Raw genomic sequence first — 19,746 nt, 5'->3', positions numbered from 1 at the left:
AATCCGTGTCTTACTCATCCAGTTGTGTGCTCAGTAATCCACAAACACTTTGACCTGAGCCAAAAATAACGACATCAGTTTCAGTTCAGCGTAGACAACTGACGATTGGGTTCACTGAATGACCCAGCTGGTTGCGTTCTGTGCCACCATAAATATATGTCAAATTTTAAGAGTTATAGTTTGTTCCAGCCAAAATCTCAATATGTTGGTGGATAAATGTTGCTTATACCAAGTGATCTGATTCAGAGTTCGTGAATGGGCATTTTTTTTGGGAAGTTTTGTTGTTGTTTTGCACCTGTAGCTGTTGTTAGCCATCAGGTTTAGCCACTAGCTTCAAGCCAAAACACTGTGTCTGGTTGTTCCTGCTCTCTGGATTCACACAGAAGTGATGCAGGAGGGGAGAAAATCCTCTCTGTGAGCTTGACACCCATCTATGAGTTCTTGAAAAGCAAATTACAATGCACTCTTTGGGTGGGAATGGAATGACTTCTCCTACTTGAAGTTTTCAACAGCAAAATCATAAGGAATAAACTGATTGTTTGTTTCATTCAAAAATCAGAAAATAGCACTGTTAGATGTGTGTGAAATGTATATCTGAATCCTTTTTCAAGAATCTGTCCAAAGGCTTACATATTTTCCTCAGCACTTCAAATTTGTCGGTTATTAATGAATTAGGAGCCAAAGAAATTTATATATGTGTATATATATATATATATATATATATATATATATATATATATATATATATATATATATATATTTTGTGATGTATAGGGATGGAATTTTTTTATGGGAAATTTCTTATTTCAAGGAAACAGTGGTTGCATGTTTGTCAGTGAAAGTTGTATAATATTGTCCAAAAAACATCTGAGATAGAACTTGCCTGGTGATTGTGTATCATATTAATTGTAAAGAGATCATTTGACAGGAAATAAGACAAGTGGAGAGATTTTGAACTTGGGATGCTGCAGACTGTGCTCTCCACTTCAGCACATAGAACATTTTCATGATATTTGCATTGGTAAGAGCTGTCTTAAACTACTACTTACTTAAACGAGTTCAGCAGGATGAGAAGAATGCAAATATTTAATTTAACTTTCCATTTTGGGAAAGAGAGCGCCCCCGTGGGCACAAACTCAGGCGTTCACAGCTATACACTGTCACCTAGTGGTTAAGATAAGTGTAGTCAGTGAGGAGAGCAAACCTGAGCAGTGCAGCTGAGGAGGCGAGCAGTGAAGTCAGGTCGTAGTGGCTGAAAAAGGAAACGCGGGGAAACAGAAACATGACGGTCAACACAGGTTTGTTATCATTTATGTACATTATTTCCACACCAGGTTTACAGATATAGATATATTGCGGTATCAGCAGTGTTTTGTGATAATTTTTTAATCCTGTCCTGCTGGATTTTTATGACTGAGTAGGTAAAGCGACCCGGCAAGAGAGTAAAATCTTTCATGCATGCAGATGGAAATCCTTTTAATGTTTGAACATGACACCATCGGCGGCTGAATAACACCTCCAGCTGCATGTTGGGGGGTTTTCAAGGTCACTCTTGCTCACAGCCTGTGATACTTTGTGCATAATCACTATAATCAGAGAAGTGAATTTTCTCCTTTAGTGTACTGCCATTAAAAGTTAAAATCCATTAATGGCAGTTAAATTAGTTATTTTGGGAAAAAAAAGTTGTATGTGTTATCTATTAGGATTTATGAAAATAGGCTACAAAAACATTAGCCTGACATAGCGGCATTTTTATGTAACTGAAATTTTTAATTTAACATTTTATAGGAATTGTCACAATAAGCGGTTATTCCTATTATTCATACATTATTGCCATTATTACCATTGTTAAGGGATATCATATCGCTTGAGTTTCAGTGTGTGAGCAAATAAGGCTGTGTAAATTCCCCCTGTATGTTGCAGCCAATGAAAAGCTTGCTGACATTAACAGTCAGGCTGTATCTTGGTAGTTGTAGTTTTTATGTCGCCAGCGGCGCCTGCAGCCCGTTAGCAGCGCACTGTTGTGGACTACAGAGCTCTGGGTCCCGGACAGATGCGGCTTGCCTTGTCAGTGGTTCATACTGAGCGAAGTACGGCGGCACAAATATCGTCCATCTGTTTATTTTTGGAGTTTCGCGTGTCTGAAAGTTGACATCTACGAATATGCAGGCAGAATCGGGAATAGTTCCCGACTTCGATGATGGAGAGGAGTTTCAAGAGGAACCCAAAACGTATTACGAGCTAAAGAGTCAACCCTTGGAAAACAGGTCAGTTGAGTGGCTGCAGACAGTTATTTCCCATGCTGGAGCGGTTTTGGTGTGTAGGTGATAATTAGGCCGCAGACTTTGTTCCGAGTGCCTGCAGATATGTCTTCTTCTCCAGTAGGGATAAAACTTGCCTGTCATTCCTAATGGTTATTCTGCCGGCATGCAGTTATGCAACACTTGGGTGTTGTCTTGTTAACATCAACTTCAAATATTAGCCTGCTCAGGAGCAGACAGGTCAGAGTTTGATGAGATGCGGCTCTGGCTCATTTATCTACTTATCTACATATCTATCTTCCCCATCAAGGTGATTAAGTAGGGGGAGGTGCAAGTTTTATTTGGATTTGCCTGAAAATCTTAAAATATTATTATTTTATTCATGTCCCAAAATTGCAGTAGTCATAGAGGAATCTTCTGTCAGTGGAGTAAAAATAAGATTTGAATTATTCACGTAAATTACTTTGTTTTAGTGAAGTGTGATGTGATAAAGTGCCTAAAATCCATGTTTAGCTGTAATCAAATTGTAGCTTTAAGTCATCTTACAATGTCTGAAAGCTGCTCCGGTAAAACTAACAAACACGGTTAAAGAGCGTGAGGAGTTCAAATAGACAAAATGTGGTTTAGTATCCAGCTTTGGTATTTCTTTCTATTAAATTATGAGTTGACAAAACAAAACTGCAGCAGATTTTGCTTGTAGGCCGTGATATCTAAAGAAAAGCCTGCCAAAACCTCACACACCAAGCCGTCGTCATAGGTGCATAAGAGACTACCTAGAATGTGGCGCCATGTAGTAAAATTGATGCACCAATACATCGCTTTTTTCAAAATACCTGACTGACATTCCAATCCACGGTACTGATGTTGTATCACAATATACCGTGATAATGAACCACTTGTGTTAAGGCGGCCATATTTCATTGTGTTACTGTTCAAAGAGTGACACAATAATTTACATGCACTTTAATTTTGATGTGTTTTTTGGGAGCTTTATTTAGTGTATTCAGTTGTGCAAAATATCATTCTTATAAATTGGAATGAAAATTTGACCTTAAATACTTTGCATACATTCATAAAGTTGTATAAAATAATTTGTACTTTAAGCTCCACTACTACTGTGAATTATGTGTAGTACTGTGATGAGCAGTAACAGAATACTAGACCCTGACATGTATTGATATGAATACATCATAAATATACTGTATGTTGTTTTAAAACTTGTGACTCCCATTTACAATTTAGAAAAAAAAAAAACTGATCCTCTGTATAGAATATGATCATTTTTTTTCAGGATATAGAACTTAAGTTGCGTCCCCTCGTTTTCTCTCAGTTCAGTTAGGGTTAGGGTTGCTAGTGTTTGCTATGCTAAAAACTATGTAGTACTTACTATCTGTCCTGTCACTCTATCGAGAAACCTTTTAAAAAGAATAAATAAATCAATCACATTTCTTGAGATTGATCGTTACATATTTTGAAAAAAAAATATGTGAGATATAAAAAGATAAATGATAAAGTTTGATTTACAACAGGCAAGTGGCACAGATTTGAAACAATGTCGCATAAATACAGAGAGAAGAAGTTCTTGCTGTGTCTCAGGACATGAACCAAAAAAATTACTGACTTAGGTTTAAGTTACTTTCAGATTTGGCACATAGGGTTGGGGTTAGGGTTAGTATCAGTCAACATGGAGCCGAGTCAGGTCCGTGTGGTCTGATTTGACCCCTCACACTTTGTTTTGGAAGAAGTGCTCAGTACATGTACTTTGTCATGGAGCAAGGATGTTTCTGAATTGCTGGACTGATCTTTAAAGGAAAAGAAACAAATGTAAACACGTATGTGTAATCATCTGTAAACCTAACAGTTCTCACTCTATTTTTTCCATTCAATACAGTTGCGTAATATACATAAATCATCTCTTGCTCACTATTGAGTTATTGAGTAGTCACTTCTCTATTTTGAAGTTAAATCAAGAAAACGCCGACTGGCTTCTCTGTGTAAAACATAGTTAACACTTCAGCTGTGATAATACCGTGAACTTGTGAAACTTACCACTGTGCCTGTGTGATGATGATGATGATGATGATGATGATGATGATGATGATGATGATGACGTCGCCGTTGAGAAGTATTGATGACGGTGGTGACTATTAACAGAACGCTGTCTGATTTGGCCACACTTGTTTAGAGGTAGTAAGACATGGCCTCATTGTCAGGGTGAGACATGGAGAGGACAGTACGTCTCTGTGTTGAGACAGAGCTCTTATTGCTGATGCTTTCTACACTCCTGTTATTTCTTTCCCCTCCGGCTCCTCACATTTTGTTGCAGAAATGTCATGTTTCAGCCTCTATTTCTATAAAATCGCCATAAAAATAACATTTCAGGGACAAGAATTGACGTGTAAGACGGTCGTAACCTTTAACCCACTTCTGCATTTTTAAGCTAATTTCTTCATTAGTGAAATGTCATTACACTGTTACACATACAGACTGAAGCCCAGCAGTGTTGCGTTGTTGCTGGCAGCTTAGCAGGGAAACAGTCAGTCCCAGTAGAACAGAAATTCTTGTTTTAGAAAATCAAAGATTATTCCATTCGGATTTTGTGAAGTTGCTTGTTTCAGTCGAAGGTCCCACTTCCTCTTCCACGTCACATGAGAATGACCCAGCATAATAATAGTCGTGATGAGTATATAGTGAGCCATTGTTGCGTAAATTGGATATAATTAGTTTGACTGATTGTGATCTTGTCTGATGTGTTGTCATGGCTGCCCTCCTCTGTTTCTAAATCTGACAAAAGTCTGACAAAATGTCAACTTTGCTTTTCACAGAAATGTCAACTTTGCTTTTCACAGATGTTTTTGTTGTCTATCTCGACTCATCAGTTTGACAGAGCACTCAGGCTTCCAAAGGCGATGTGCCAGACTTTGTGCCTAATATAGATGTGGGACAGGCAGTGAGACTAGTCTTCTATGCAGTGTAAATAAGATGTATAAATTTAGCAGGGGATGTGTTATATGGGGGGGGGGGGGGGTGTGTGCAGGCAAACTTTACACAAAAATCACCTACAAATGTCTATTCTGTTATCAGCTTGAGGCCAAAAGTCTTTGAGGTGAGTCTCAAACTTTTTCAGCTAATGTTCCCACTTGATAATATTTTTTTTAAATTTTGTACGCAGTTTCTCCTAAACAGCACTGGGTAGAAAATACTTACATTTACAGAAAGAGGTAAATGGGACTGTGCAACGCTGTAAATGAAAATACTTCGGTGCTGTAATTTAAATATATCCATCACATTGTACATTGTTAACCAATTTTTCTCAGCATGCAGTGACACTAAGATACCATTGTTGTTGCATTGAACTGTCTTCTTGATAAATTGGCCTTACAATTGGGTTAAGGATTGGAATCGGGAACTGGAAACCTTAGAGAATCGGTATCTTTAAGCCTGAGAATCGATGCAGTATGCGTCAGAGTTTATCAGTTCCCTTTTATCCATTTCATCATGTTTTTACTGACAGATGCCTCGGGCAGGACACTCACTGAGCAATGTCATATTTTTTTTGAATATGTTCAAATGTTTTACACAGACAAGTGTAACTTTTATCCACCGTGTTTCTCTACACCGTGTTTAAACTCAGAGACAACATAACATTTGAAATCCTGTGGAGGCCCACCCTTTTTTTTCTAACGTACCAGAAATTAAGTAAAAAAAAAAAATTGTACTGCTAAACAGAATGGATAACAAACAGCCTTGATCATTTCCAATCAATTACCATTCCTAAATGTTGTGAGAAACATCAGTTTGAGCTTCACTAAGGATCTTTTTTGTTGCTGGAAGCAGGGACGGAGTTGCAATTTTTGATAATTATGAAATTATGCATGTTTTACGCTCATAACTTATCTGTGTAGCAGGTCACAAGACATTTGTTGTATTACAAATCCTTGAATGTTCTCACAGAACATACATGAAGGGCACATAGGAGAAAATTGTATCCTTAAACAGCTAAACACAAAGGGACAGAGATGGAGAGCCTTAGGCAATGTTCTAAAGTTCTAGTAAGACGCATCATAAGAAGTAGGAAATAGGCCTTCCCTGAAATTTGGATGTAGATCTGGTGGCGGCGGAGGTATGCTCTCTCTTTGTCTTTCCCTCCCAGTGCCCTCTGCTTTATTATAAGCAATTATAAAGTTTTTGATGATTAAAACCTTCGACATCTCCCTGTTTAAAGATAATTATCATTGCTGCTTTTGCGGTTGTGTGGCTCTATAAACTAAATTACTATGGCAGATGATTTGATGTATATTAAATTAATGATGTGCTGAATCTAATCATGTCTTCGGGTAATAACTTTTTTCAATTCTTTTAAATAAGCTATTCAAATTTAAAGTTTTATCAAGGAAACACTTTGTAGGAACTTGTAATAATACATCGTTAGGAACAAGCAAATGTCTTAGTTTTGTCTGCACAAATTTGGTATTAAATATGAAAAGTATATAAATATATTCATAAATTAAGTGGCGGCTTTCACATTTTGATCCGTATTCAGAAATTAGGGGGCATCAGTATATTTAAATGTGACTGGAGGCATCTAATCATTCATTGAAATGATGTAATGATATAATAATGTTGTCCATTTAACATGTTGCAGTTTGTGTTTAGTTGAGAGTATAAACTAACAGCCCCAGGCAGAACACTGAGCCAGACATTGATGCTAAAAAGTTGGAGCAGCTTGTCCCCGAAGGTCCCGAATAGTGACGGTAGAGAGGTCCAACAGGTGTTGTTATTGCTGTAGAAAAAGACAGTGACAACTTGATCTGAATTCCCTCGATCCTGACCTCTTCTGTGCCTCTCAGTCACATGTATGCTTTTTTTTATTTCCTTCCTTCTAAAATGCAGTTTATTTTTTAGTTCTGCTTCTTGGTTAACAACAATGATGTGCGATCTTTGTCGGCCTCTGTTGGCGGCCATCAGGAACTGCAGTGTTATAGAAAATTCACAGTCCCTCATATTCACGCTTAGACTTAGACTTCTCTTTATCGATCCCTTTGGGATGGCTCCTTCAAGGAAATTGAATTAAAAGCTGCATTGATAAAAGCAATTATTTGACACTTTTGAGAGTGGTCATGTATATTCATATTATATATTATATATTCATACATATATCGGGCCTGATGCAGAATATTTGAGGGATTACTTTCCAACTTGCGTATTCGATTAATAAATATAGCAAAAAAGAATATGTTCTGAGAGTTATGTTCTTCAAATTGTTTGGTTCAGAAACCCACCAATTGTCATTTTGCTTTCACATAAGTTAAAGGAAAAACAGAAAATTCTCAGAAGTTTTCAGGCTTCATGACTAATCCTTTAATTTCTAAGATATTTAATTGCATTAACCACAGCTTTCAGAGAAGAAAAAAACAACAACAGCAACCACTCATCCTCATGCACTTTTTTACATAATATGAAAATATTTTTAATGGTAACCACACTTAGGCTGTAAGAATGAATTTGTCTCTTTTCATCAATTTCCAGGAAAAAAAAAAGTGCTTAGCTTTGTTCGCAGGATGTCCTTTTAAAACAAATGTGACTGACTCAACCTGGAAGTAAAATAAGTCGAAAAAAACCTTTTCCTGGTTGTCCACGGATCCTCTTTCTCCTTGTCGAATTGCCAAAGCTCAGATAGAGGAAACTGAACGGTAGCAAGTCCTCCTGACAACGAGTGAGGAGAATTACTAAGGGCAAGTTCAGGTTATCCCAACCAGTCAGGGCTTTCTGGAAATACTGCTGCAAAAAATCCTTAATATATCTTGGGAGGCTTTCTGTTATAGCTTTCCACATTTGTTTTTCGCTTGTCATCCCTAGCCATATGAATCTATCTATGTTTATTGGCAATTTGATTTATAGCGTATGTGTGGTCATTTTTTTATGATTTAAGAAAAAAAAAAACGAAAAACATAAAAGAGCTGCCAGACACAGGTGGTACCTTTTGAGCAAAGTCGAGAATGTTTGTGTGTCTTTCGGTCAGCGGGATCACACAGTATCCATGGCCGGTTGTCATGAAACTTGTTGGAGAAGTAGAGCATGACTCCATTAAGAACAGATAACATATCGAGACCAATCATGACATTTTCATTGCTTCTGAAGAAACATTACGTAGAAATCATCGGAGGTCTGTCTGTACCATCTGGGTGGACTTTTTCATACTTTCTAGCGTGTATGTGAAGTAAATAATGTGATTGTTTGATCTCGTGCATAATTTTAAAAAGCATCATGAGTGATGATTAGCCCTGCAGTGAGAATGTCTGACCTTTTGATTCTCAGTGGAAAATGCAGTATTTGTAGACAGTTGTGACTACCGTGGGGTTAAGAGAAGCAACAGATTTGTACGTTAGAGTTGCTGTAACTGGGTCATGTTTGGAATTTGGCTGAACTGATCCAGTTAATCAAAAACGTTGCTGATTTCTGTGGTTCGATCTGTTAAATATCGTTTTCAGTATGTGAATTATCATGATCTTCTATTCAGCTGCTTTGTTGTAGTTCTGTATTCGGTCAACAAAGATATGTTTTAACTCACCTTTGTGTACGATACATTCTTTGTCTTTCTCTCTTCCATTCATCTTTTTAAAGGTATACTCGTATTTTTTTTTGACAAGTTGCTTGCTGTCCTTAAAGTCAGACATGGACAAGACAGGTGTGTCCTCTGTGCTTGCATTACAGGGATCCAGGCTCCCACCGGATGACTGACTGTTAGTTAGCTTAGCTGCATTGACTTCGAACAGTGGGTGGGACAGAGAGCTTTGGCAAAAGTCACTGATTACGGTTTTCTTCAAAAAAACAACAAGTATTTACCTGCAATAAATAACTTGGAATGTGATTTATATCTACTATCAAAAACTTTTTAAAATGAGGAGATGTTGCTATTTTAGAGTCGGACACATACTAGGAACTACTTTCCTGACTGGGCACTGTGATTTGACGCAGCACTCAATCTATTTTAGTTCAAGGCTTTTGAAGCCAAGAGGGAGGGAGGGGGGAGAGGACGAGAAGCTGAGGCAGTCAAAGAACCTTTTCTAATAAAACACCAACGTCTTTTCATTTTCAACAGTTTTTTTTTTCTCCACGAATAATAAGCACAACCGTAGTTCTAATAATGCAAGCAAAGTTTTTACAAAAGTTTGGTATGTGATGATTTATGAGATGGAGTTTAACTACCAAATGCTAGTTTTCATTGTAGCTAAGATAACTAGAAGTTATTCGTCTGGTTTGGGGTCTGTAGAGAGAGAGGAGAGAAGGGTATCTGCAACGAATCAACAATAAGTGTGTTCCTCAAATAATCTGTATGTTCCCTTATTTAAAAAAAAAAACAACACAAAAAATACATTTCAAACCATAATTCAAGCTGCATCCCCGTGGGGGGCGAGGCCTACCAAATTGATTATTTAGACTTTACACTTAAACACTAATGTATCTCTCTGTCACTAACTCCACTGGTTGAGACCAGCTGCAACACTCTGGAGTGTTTTGCTCAGCAGGGGAGTCAGAGTGGATCAGTGCACTGGCTTGAAGGGTCATCATCACTGACCTGTGCTATGGCTGAGGTTGTTTCGTCTTCCAGGATCTATTTGGGAGCAAATCACCTGCAGTCTGGAACAGAGAGACAAAAGAAGGCAGTTCATTTGGGGAGAGCTATTGCAGTTTCTTAGCTAACCCTTGGTGTGATTTCTCACTTGAGCCTGTTTTTTTTTTTTTTCTCTCACTGTTCCTGTACAATATTAACCTGACTGACAAGATGGAATCTTGCATATATCCAAGAGGATGTATTCCATTTTTCCATCTGGCAAGCTGCCCACAGAGAACGTGGTCATCGCCCTGAGAGTGAGCAGGCCAATGAGCATTCTCCTTAGCAAGATAAAAGTGTTGGTAACAATCCATCATCTCTCATATTTACAGTTTGTGAACCATACAAAATGTTACTTACTTTAAACTTGCTAGCTTGACGGTGGCTTTCTGCAGTGCAGAGTAGACTACTTTTTTCTCTCCCGATGCCTGCTGGTATCTATGGCTCTTCCTATTTCAAATGGCAAATAAAATCTCTTTTAATCTGAAGTTTGTGTCACATTATTGAATGATTTACTGTGGGTGGTGTTCGAAGTGGGATGATGTCATAACCCCTGACAGGGGAATGGAACTAACATTTCCACGATGCAGTGCAAACATCACTTGCTGTTTCAATTAGGTGGTAGTAGAAGATGCATTTACCCTACAGTATGTTGCTCTACGTCAGGTAAAGCCAGCAGGCTGTAATTTCAATGTTAATCAGTTTGAGTTTGTTACATCTAATTTACTTCCCGTAACCACTGGCTGGTGCTATTAGCAAGGGTCAATTCTCATCAGCTGGGATGCTTATCCATCCATCCATCCATCCATTTTCTTCCGCTTATTCCTATGAAGGGTCGCGGGGGGCTGGAGCCTATCCCAGCGGCTACAGGCGAGAGGCGGGGTTCACCCCATACAGGTCGCCAGTCCATCGTAGGGCCGAGATGCTTATTAAACATGTCAAACATCAACTTGTTTGAAACAGATCTGACGATGTGGGAAGTAGTTGTAACAGTTTGGGTTTGATGGCGAATGATCAAAATTCATCAGCCTGCCACGGCATTTTTGCACTCGTCATTATCACCAGGAATGACGTGTTTGAAAAGTTTTGTGTAGATGGACCGTGTGCAGTTTGGTATCACTACCTGTTCCGTGTCTCGTCCAGGATCGTAAGTTCATGTTTTGTTTGCTTCACTCACTCTGCTGCTGACTAAAACCAAATGCTGCGCTTATAATTTCCCTTCACAAGGGAACTGAATGCCTTCACATAGCAGGTGAAATCTGCCCAGGGAAACATCAAAGTCAGACACGCTGGATGCTGTCATGCAACAGGGCTGTAAACAACCCGCTCCTGCAGTCACAGCCTCTTAAGGAGGAATCCACCATTTCAGTACTCTGTGGGCCCTATTTAAGTAATCTATGGTGCCAGGCAGTTGACTGCACATCTGCTTGTTTGTCGATGTTGTTGTGGATGTTGGTATCTGTTGTTAGTGTATTAATTTATTTATTTACATGAATGGGATAGGCTGTAGAAATGAATTGCCCTCTGGGACTAATAAAGTATTCTGAATCTGATTCGCCCTTTAAATAGAACTTCACGCATAACACCATTGACCAACTACCAGCCTCTTCTTGCTCTATGGCACACATGTTGCCAGACATTGCCTCATTACCATACTGAAGTACCTGCCGACGCAGGTGGGGCACAAGCTCATTTGTTAGTTAAAGGTGTGAGAGAACTTAGCCTGGAAACATCATTTGCTCCAGCTTGAAACTAGCGAAGAGTCTGGCGCTTGGCCTAACGCAAGCTTGTTCCATACTTAAAATAGGGCCCTGTGAGGTTTAAGACTGATGCAGAAACTCATGTGAGATGGGGAATAAGTTTCCGATATGATACTCGATGCACTTCAAATACAGAAAACATAATCAGACATGATGTCATAATCCATGCTTGCTGCCATGCATCAAAACAACCATGATAACAAGCAACAAACGAGTGACCTTTCCTTTTTCCTCTCTGTGACTGAACATTGTAAAGCTGAACATTTAAACTATTTTGTTATTTTGTTATTTTTATTTTAATAACTTCACACAATGGAATAACTCTGCAGACTTTTTTCACCAGCCTTGCATCCAGCATGTCAACTGGAGATATGAGACATATCTGTAAGTTGTATGTTATATCTGTATGTTTTGAAGCACTTTTTTTCATTTTTGGTAGACTATATTCATTATGTATTAATAAAACTCAAAACAAAAACTATTAAATAAATTTAAATTTTCAAATCAATTTCTGTGTGTATTTGCAGTTGTTGAAATGATCAAGGAACACACTGACAGTTCAAAATATACTGAAAACAATTTATAATATGTTCAGAGGTGGCCAAAATACTGACAGCACTAAACTATATACAATTTCACTAGAGCATTTAATTTCAATGAATTCACATAAACCCCTGGTGGCAACTTAATTCATCTTGGCTAACACCAGTTTAGCCACTTTGACCTCTCCTTCTTGGTTTCCTCGTTTGCCTTCCGGCTCTTTTTTCCTCCTTCTCTTTGAACTTTGGCATCTTCTTCTCTTTGCCAATACTTTTCTTGGGTGTTCTGTTTTGCTGCTTCAAGCCTTGCTTGTTTGTCATCCCCTACTTTTAGTTTAAGCAAAAACCACTGACTGAGCAACAGGCATAACGCTGCCAGGCTGTCGTCCATTGTTGTTGTTGTGTCGCACACAAATTACACCAGGGAACTCTTGGCCGTTGAGTTCACCCACGCTGACGTGGTACCCAGTGCTCGTGGAAACGCACCCGCACGGAGCCTCGCCAACCTGACCCCACCAGATCCAAGCTGAAGTGAGCCAGTGGAAACACGCCTTAAATATACCTGTCTAAGTGAGTTAAAGACACAAATGTAGGGTTTAGATACTCAATAGATACTAGACCCTCAACAGGATGGCTGGATGGTTTAGATACTGATAATTAGATATAGATATAATATGCGTGTACTTTTTCCTATGTTTATGTAACAAGTGCAAATATCCATCCGCCCATTCATTTCTTACTGCTTATCCTAGTAAAGGTCGCGGGGGGCTGGAGAATCCGTGTATCATTAGTTCAGTCATTTTGGACTTCAGGAGTTAGGTGTCCCCGTGTGCTCAACGATGTCAGTCAGGAGATTCTGCAATCAAGACGGGCTCCTGCGAAAAAGACGTGTCAGATAAGGAATTGGATGTACGGATATGAAGACACGCACGCGGTCCCCTTCTGGTTCACGCAACTTGCGGGGAAATGAAAATATGTCATGTTGCGTGAACCTATAATTTCGTACATGTAGATAAAACTAAAGTATTTTTCCTTAATTAAAAATGGAAAATTTGTAGTGGGTGCCATCAAGTCATTTTTACACAACTATGCATGAGACCCAGAAAAATAGGTCAATTTTTTCCTGCCTAATGTGCCTGATGCACATGCAGAGTTTATTGAGCATGTGAAGGCCCTAAAAAGGCGATTCATTTGGCACATGAATAGTAATTCCTTGTATTTCAAAAGGGCTCTCACACTGTCCTAACAGGCTAAAGTTAAACTCCTGATGCAAAAACCACAAAACAAACCCAAACCTGTTTGACTAAAGTGTACTGAGATAAGCTTTGTTATGATTTGGTGCTATAGAGATAAAATGTAATTAATTTAGAAAAAAAAACTTGCTCTGTTTGTTAGTAGAGAACTGGTTTCTGTTTCAATGCAGCCTAAAAAGGGGGCTTGAATACATGGTTTAAACTGGAACAAAATTGGATAAAACCCCTAAAGGAGTTTGTTAAAGCTCCATGGTGGACTTCCTGTTGGTTTGAAATCAGTCCAACATCCATTTTTTTTAGGTGTTGTCATGTTTCGTGAGCCTATAATTTTGTACTCCTAAAAACTCATCTTTAGATAAATAAACCAAATAAAAGTTATTGATGTGAACATAGAAACCTTTTTTTTTTTTTTTTTTGCAGAACTAAAATCTTGATTGTTGTCCATCTACACAATAGTGGCTACAGATCTCTTGGTGAAAGCATATCTCTGTGATTTTAAGCGGTGTGTTGATGGACAGTGTGTTTCCAGTGGGCACATGCTCTCTCCTCTCCTCTCTTCCCCTCTCCTCTCCTCTGCTCTGCTCTGCTCTTGCGCTGAGGTTTGCTTGGACTGGGCTGGTCCTCTGCCCGGGACTCTGAGTGGCGATTGGAGGGTCCAGACCGGGCCCTGGAGCCTCCCCCCTCTGACACACTTCCAGTGCTGCACCACCAGCATGACTTTCACTGCCCTCCAAGGGCGGGTGGTACACCTTCAGGAAAAAACAAACAAATATGGAGGCCATTGGAGTGCAAGTGTACAGACCTTGCTCATTTGACTGTCTGTGAGTATGGCACCGCAGCATCTGTGATATTATTGGCATGTATAAGAGCTTGGTTGCATTTGTGTTTGACAGCACTAAATGTATGAACAATGTGCACAGAGCTGTGTGTAGGAGACACATACAGCAAGCGTTGCTAGCAGATTGTTTCATAGGCTATTTGTGTTCAATAGTTTGGACTTAAACTGGTCAATTAACACAGGATTTAGTATTTATTCTTGATATGCAATTGTTCTTGATTCATATCAACTATTTTTGCTACTTTCAAAAAATTACACCCATTTTTGGAAAAAGTAAATGACAAAAAAAGTTTGAAAATGTTTTAAAGTAACCTGAAATGTTTAAATGTAATGATATGGATTTTAAAAGAAGAATGTTGTTCCATTGTTGTCCAATAGGAAGTGCTATTACTTGGTCAAAAAAAGAGACATTAAAAGTGTTCAAAGAGGGAGGCTGTTACCTGCAGAAGTACTGGTGGTGTAGTTGTCTAGTGTAGAGATTGTTTTTGTGTTTTTCTTCCAGTCAGATATCCAACGCTGCCTGGCTTCCCTGTATTGTGAATGTCTGTCAGTCACTTAAACCTGCATCAAAGCTCAACTGCTCTGCTAATAATGACGGAAAAGTGAGCATAATCAGAGAAATCATGAGTTGGGTGGGTGGGACTCCTCAAGACTGAACAGCCTTTGTTTTTTTTTTGAGATACACACAAACATGAGAGGAGGTGTGCATACACACACATGCACACACACACGCACGCACACTAGTGGAAAAAAAACAGTTGAAAGGGACAATAGAGCTTTTTATGTGTTCTAGTGGTCAGCTTGGCAAAAAGCCACCAAAGAGTCAAAATGAAATAATTGAGAGATGTTGAGCTTTGCTTTGTTGGGAGGCTTCTGGTTATTGAAGTACACACAAACACACATTTAAACACATCACTCCGTTCATCAGGAATTGATAATCAAAAAAGCTCCGTCCCCTGAAGTATTGTCTACAGTGTTGAGATTCTGAATGTGGAGATTAATTTATTGTCATTACTGAAGTTTGAACGTCTTCATCTACGGGTCATTGATGGCCAATTTCAACACAGTAATGTTCAAGTACACTGCGCATTACACGATCATTTTGTGGCCACTTGGGGGCAGCAGAAACAACAACAGCAATAAAATACTGACATAATCTGTCCTTTTAAATTGATATGGCCATCTGACTCACTAGTCGTTACAGGAGGGGACGGTTATGTGTCTGTCCACCAAATACCTCTAAATCCAATGCTAACTTTTTAAGCTCTGTTTAGGCTTCCATGCTCCCCATGTATGTTATTAACCTTATTTGTCAGTTTCTTTTTCAGAGCTTTTTTTTTTTTTTAATCAGAAACACTGCCTGTCCACTATATGTGAGAATAATACAATTTAGTGAAAACTGTGACATATGTATGTTTGTGTTGGCCAGAAAACCAAAGTACCCTGAGATAAGAATTAGAATAATGCTCCATGAAGCACAGAAAAACTACAACTTGGTAATGACCTCTGCCAAGGAGGTTTTGTATTTAAGCAGGATGACTCAAAAACAGCCAGGATTGAACTTAAATACTCACAAAAATAATTCTCCAGTGCTGTTTACAGCACTGTTACCAATACTCTCAGCCTGAGAATACTGACTATTTTTTTTTTTTATTATAAGGTCCACTCGCTTAAGTGTTTTTTCAGAATTCTTGAAAAACAAATGTGAGGGATCCCCATCGAGCACTGGCCGTTATTCGAAATATTCACATTAAATACCATACTATGCATGAAAAAAAAATATTTTCAAAGGCTTGCTCAGGTTTTTACAAAATCACACTTTGTATTCTCACCATTAAAGTTGATTTGACAAATCAAAATTTCAAGCCTAATATCTTCATTAAAATTGTAGTCTTGGCTTTGCAAAATGTGCGTTTTACACAATGTGCTTTTTCTATCAAGTGAAGCGTTGTTTGTTCCTGTAATTTATGCTATAATTACATGCTGGTTTAGACTAAAAGCCTAAAACCTGGCTCTTATTAAGGCTTTCCTTAGCTCTTGTGCAGTTTACCTCTTACTGATGTAAAGAGAAATGTTTCCACTGTATAGAATGTGCGCAAAATGCTGTGTCAGTTGTGCATATTTCAACAAGAATACATTCAGTATAGCTTATGTGGCTTTCAAACACTTCACACAGTTTATCTGTAATATGTCAAGCAGTAAGGACATCAATTTAGTCTCATTATGAAATCATAATTGTAGTTCTACAAACATTTGGGAGAGGTGATCCAACGCTGACATACGGATGAAGGCTTGTAATTCGAGGCTCAGTCCCTCCTACACCTCCGCTGAAATGTCGGTGAGCAACACTGCAAATGTTTCTTGAGAGCTTGTGTTTTAACAACCATGAATCTGGTGAAACTGGTGTCTCGTGCCTGTGAGCGTTGCTACACCTTCAGGTTGTTGTTGTGTTTGAGGAGATAAAGAATGCGTTTTATTTTGAGGCTTTTTTTTTTTTTTAATTTTGCACTCAAATTGCCTTTAAGGGTGAGAAGACCTTTTAATCAGAGGAGACATTGCCAAGACTAATACAATTTTAGGTAAAACTCTTAACTGTAGACCTTTAAGTCTCCCTCCAGTCAGAAATGTGGGGATTTTTTTTTATCCTGGCCCTGCAGCTGGATGTTTGACCTTCACTGTGGAGAATGATGTGTGTTCAGAGTTTCACACTAAAAGGTTTTTTATTCATTTATTTAGAGGCAATTATCTAATTGAAAATCTGATTCAAAGAGGCGGTACTCCAAGCATGATTTGTGACATAAATAGTTTGGAAGCCAATCCTGGTTAAACATTCAGAGTACAAGTATGATGTGGAAACTTAAAGCCTCCCGTGCATTAACACCTAGAATGACCTAGGAGACATTTTGAGTATGGCAGTTTGGAATTTTCAGTGAGCAGGAAGGAGTTGGTAGCATTTTTAGAATTTGTATATTCTGCAGACAACATGACACATTTTTTTTCTGTCCCATATGCAGAATTTAAAGTGTGATGTATGCACTATACTTTGCACTATAGTTTAAACTTAAGGATGACTTGATAAAGAAGCTTCTGGAAATTTTACACCCTCTGTGGAGTCAAAATGAACAGAGCAGGAAGTGGCAAAGGAACGTCTGTCACATCTCAAGAATCTGAAAAATGCTGATTTAAATTGTTGCCCCAAGCTTTTATTTTTGCTGCCATTTTTTTACTTGTGACTCAAAGTTTTTTTCCATTCGCCCCAAAATCTAATTTCCCTTAATTTATACCAAAATAAGTCAAATGGGCGTACGTACGGTAGACCACATTCTTTTTAGCCAAGATGATTTAAGTCTTTCACAGCTGCAGAGCTATGATCGCTACAAGAAATGCAATAATTATTTGATTAGTCGATCAAAAGAAGATTATTTTCCATTTAATGTGATGATTGGTCAGTAGTTTCAGTCTTTTCTTGAAATAAAAAGTCAAAACATTTGACCCTAAAATGAAAGGATTTACTGTTTTTTGTCATTTAAAACAGAAAATTAGCAGCCTTGGACCCTTGTGTGGACAAGAAGAGCAATTTGAAAATGTCGGTTTGTATTCTGGGCCACTTTTTTCAATATTTTTTTTTACCTTTGTTACAGCACAACAGACCATAAATGTCACAGATGTCATAGGTGATAGTAGGTGGTAATTCTTTAACTACTTGCTACAGTTAGGATCAGGCGAGCCACTCTATTTTTGATCGCCCAGTCCTGTTTAACGGAGATCGCTAATTTACAATCCAATGGAACAAGAGGTGGGAGGAGTTACGTCACTGCCGGGCAGCAAGCAAACATGGTGGACAGAGAAGTTGAGTTAGTAGCACCACGATGCAAATAAAATATGATTTAAATCAAAAAGTCACAACAAAAGCCAAGTCTATAATTGATTCATTATTGTGACCGATGGACAGGCGGATGAAATGTCACTTTCATAGATCTGTTAATGTCACTATGTGACTGTAATTTTCAATGTGTTATATTTACATTGTGTACCATTTATAGTCCGGTTTGATATGAATCTAATTATGCTTACAGTCACAGAATGGCACGAATGCCACAGACTCACCATCCCTCTGAGGCTGCTAAACCACATCAAGTTAGCACTGCTCATGTACCTCACCAGTCCTTCTTAATGGCAGCTTTTGCAAAATGGCTCACCCCTATTAAATTCACATTAATTGTTAATCGGCAATCCTATATTTTGTGGGGAAACAGTCATGATGCGTCCATTTAAACCCCAATTAAAAGTTTGATTGCCAGTTGTAACAAGCCAAACCACAGTAGAAGGTGCGCAACATCACAACTCCAGCTCAGGATCATTTGTCTGGTGCATCAGTGCATCAAAAACTCCTACACCTGAAGAAGTTTGTGGTTTGAACACCAGAGAAGCCTCGACCAGACTGTTGACAGCCAATTAGCAAAAGAACAAATAGTCAATAATGAACTTTCCCTCGGGCAGCACGGTGGTGCAGTGGTTAGCACTGTCGCCTCACAGCAAGAAGGTTCCAGGTTCGAGTCCCGGCTCAGTCATGGGATCTTTCTGTGTGGAGTTTGCATGTTCTCCCTGTGCCTGCGTGGGTTCTTTCTGGGTACTTCGACTTCCAAAGACATGCAAATTGGGATGAGGCTAATTGAATACACTAAATTGACTGTAGGTGTGACTGTGAGTGTGAATGGTTGTCTGTCTCTATGTTTTGGCCCTGCGATGGACTGGCGACTTGTCCAGGGTGAACCCCACCTCTCGCCCAAAAGCCGCTGGGATAGGCTCCAGCCCCCCCATGACCCTTAACAGGATAAGTGGAAGAAAATGGATGGATTGATTGATGGACTTTCCCTCCATGTTGTAGAGGAGCTTCCTATTTCTTTGCAGGCAAAATTCAGACAGATAATGTGTGAGTTGCCTTCACATTAAATGTTAACAGCTAGACGCACAGTCAGATGAAGCTTGCTACAACAGTCTGGTACTGGAGGGCAATGTGCCCAGTGCATCCTGGTTATTGAAAGTTTTCAACTGTTTGTGCAATAGGAAAAAGCACATTCCTTTCTCTCTTTCCCACTTGTCATGAATTGCTAATTTCATGAATGCCTGTACCTTCCTGTTTCAAAAATACCCGACATTTATGTCTAGACCTTTTTTCCTAAAATGAAAAAAATCCTCAGTTATTCAGATAAACCTCATCTGTCTAAATCAGGATTTCCTGCATCCAAACCCACATTTTCAGAATTCATAGATTGTTGTCTGTTTTTCTTGAAGTGAATTGTTTTTACACTGGTCAGTGGTACTGTTGAGTATGAGATTTGCAAAATTACTCTTGTTATACCTATACAATGACTATAAAGATTGTTAATTACTCCAGCAGAAAAAACAAGTACATTTTAAGAGGCATTTTACGTCAAAAAACGATGATGGTTAATTTATTTTCATAATTATTGCAAAAT

At 38.7% G+C, this 19,746-nt stretch overlaps 1 protein-coding gene across 4 annotated transcripts in view; it reads left to right on the top strand.

Annotated features, from left to right (window-relative positions):
- Positions 1 to 1,224: 1,224 nt before the first annotated feature.
- Positions 1,225 to 19,746, top strand: part of LOC147255694 (microphthalmia-associated transcription factor-like) — a 36,534-nt gene continuing 18,012 nt past the window's right edge. For 2 of the 4 annotated variants that reach the window (XM_086213563.1, XM_086213562.1), the window contains exon 1: positions 2,057 to 2,267. In XM_086213563.1, coding sequence (XP_086069689.1) covers positions 2,164 to 2,267 — 104 coding nt within the window. In that variant the 5' untranslated portion in view covers positions 2,057 to 2,163. Of the gene's footprint in view, positions 1,299 to 2,056; positions 2,268 to 14,157; positions 14,250 to 19,746 lie in introns of those variants that run through there. The other 2 variants (XM_086213565.1, XM_086213564.1) reach the window with 2 other exon arrangements.

The sequence above is a fragment of the Aulostomus chinensis genome, chromosome 9 (assembly GCF_037954235.1).
Source record: "Aulostomus chinensis isolate RoL2024-O1b breed Wild chromosome 9, RoL_Achi_v1.0, whole genome shotgun sequence".
NCBI lineage: Eukaryota > Metazoa > Chordata > Actinopteri > Syngnathiformes > Aulostomidae > Aulostomus > Aulostomus chinensis.
The sequence above is the reverse complement of the archived record's forward strand: the minus strand, read 5'-3'. Positions and strand labels throughout refer to the sequence as shown.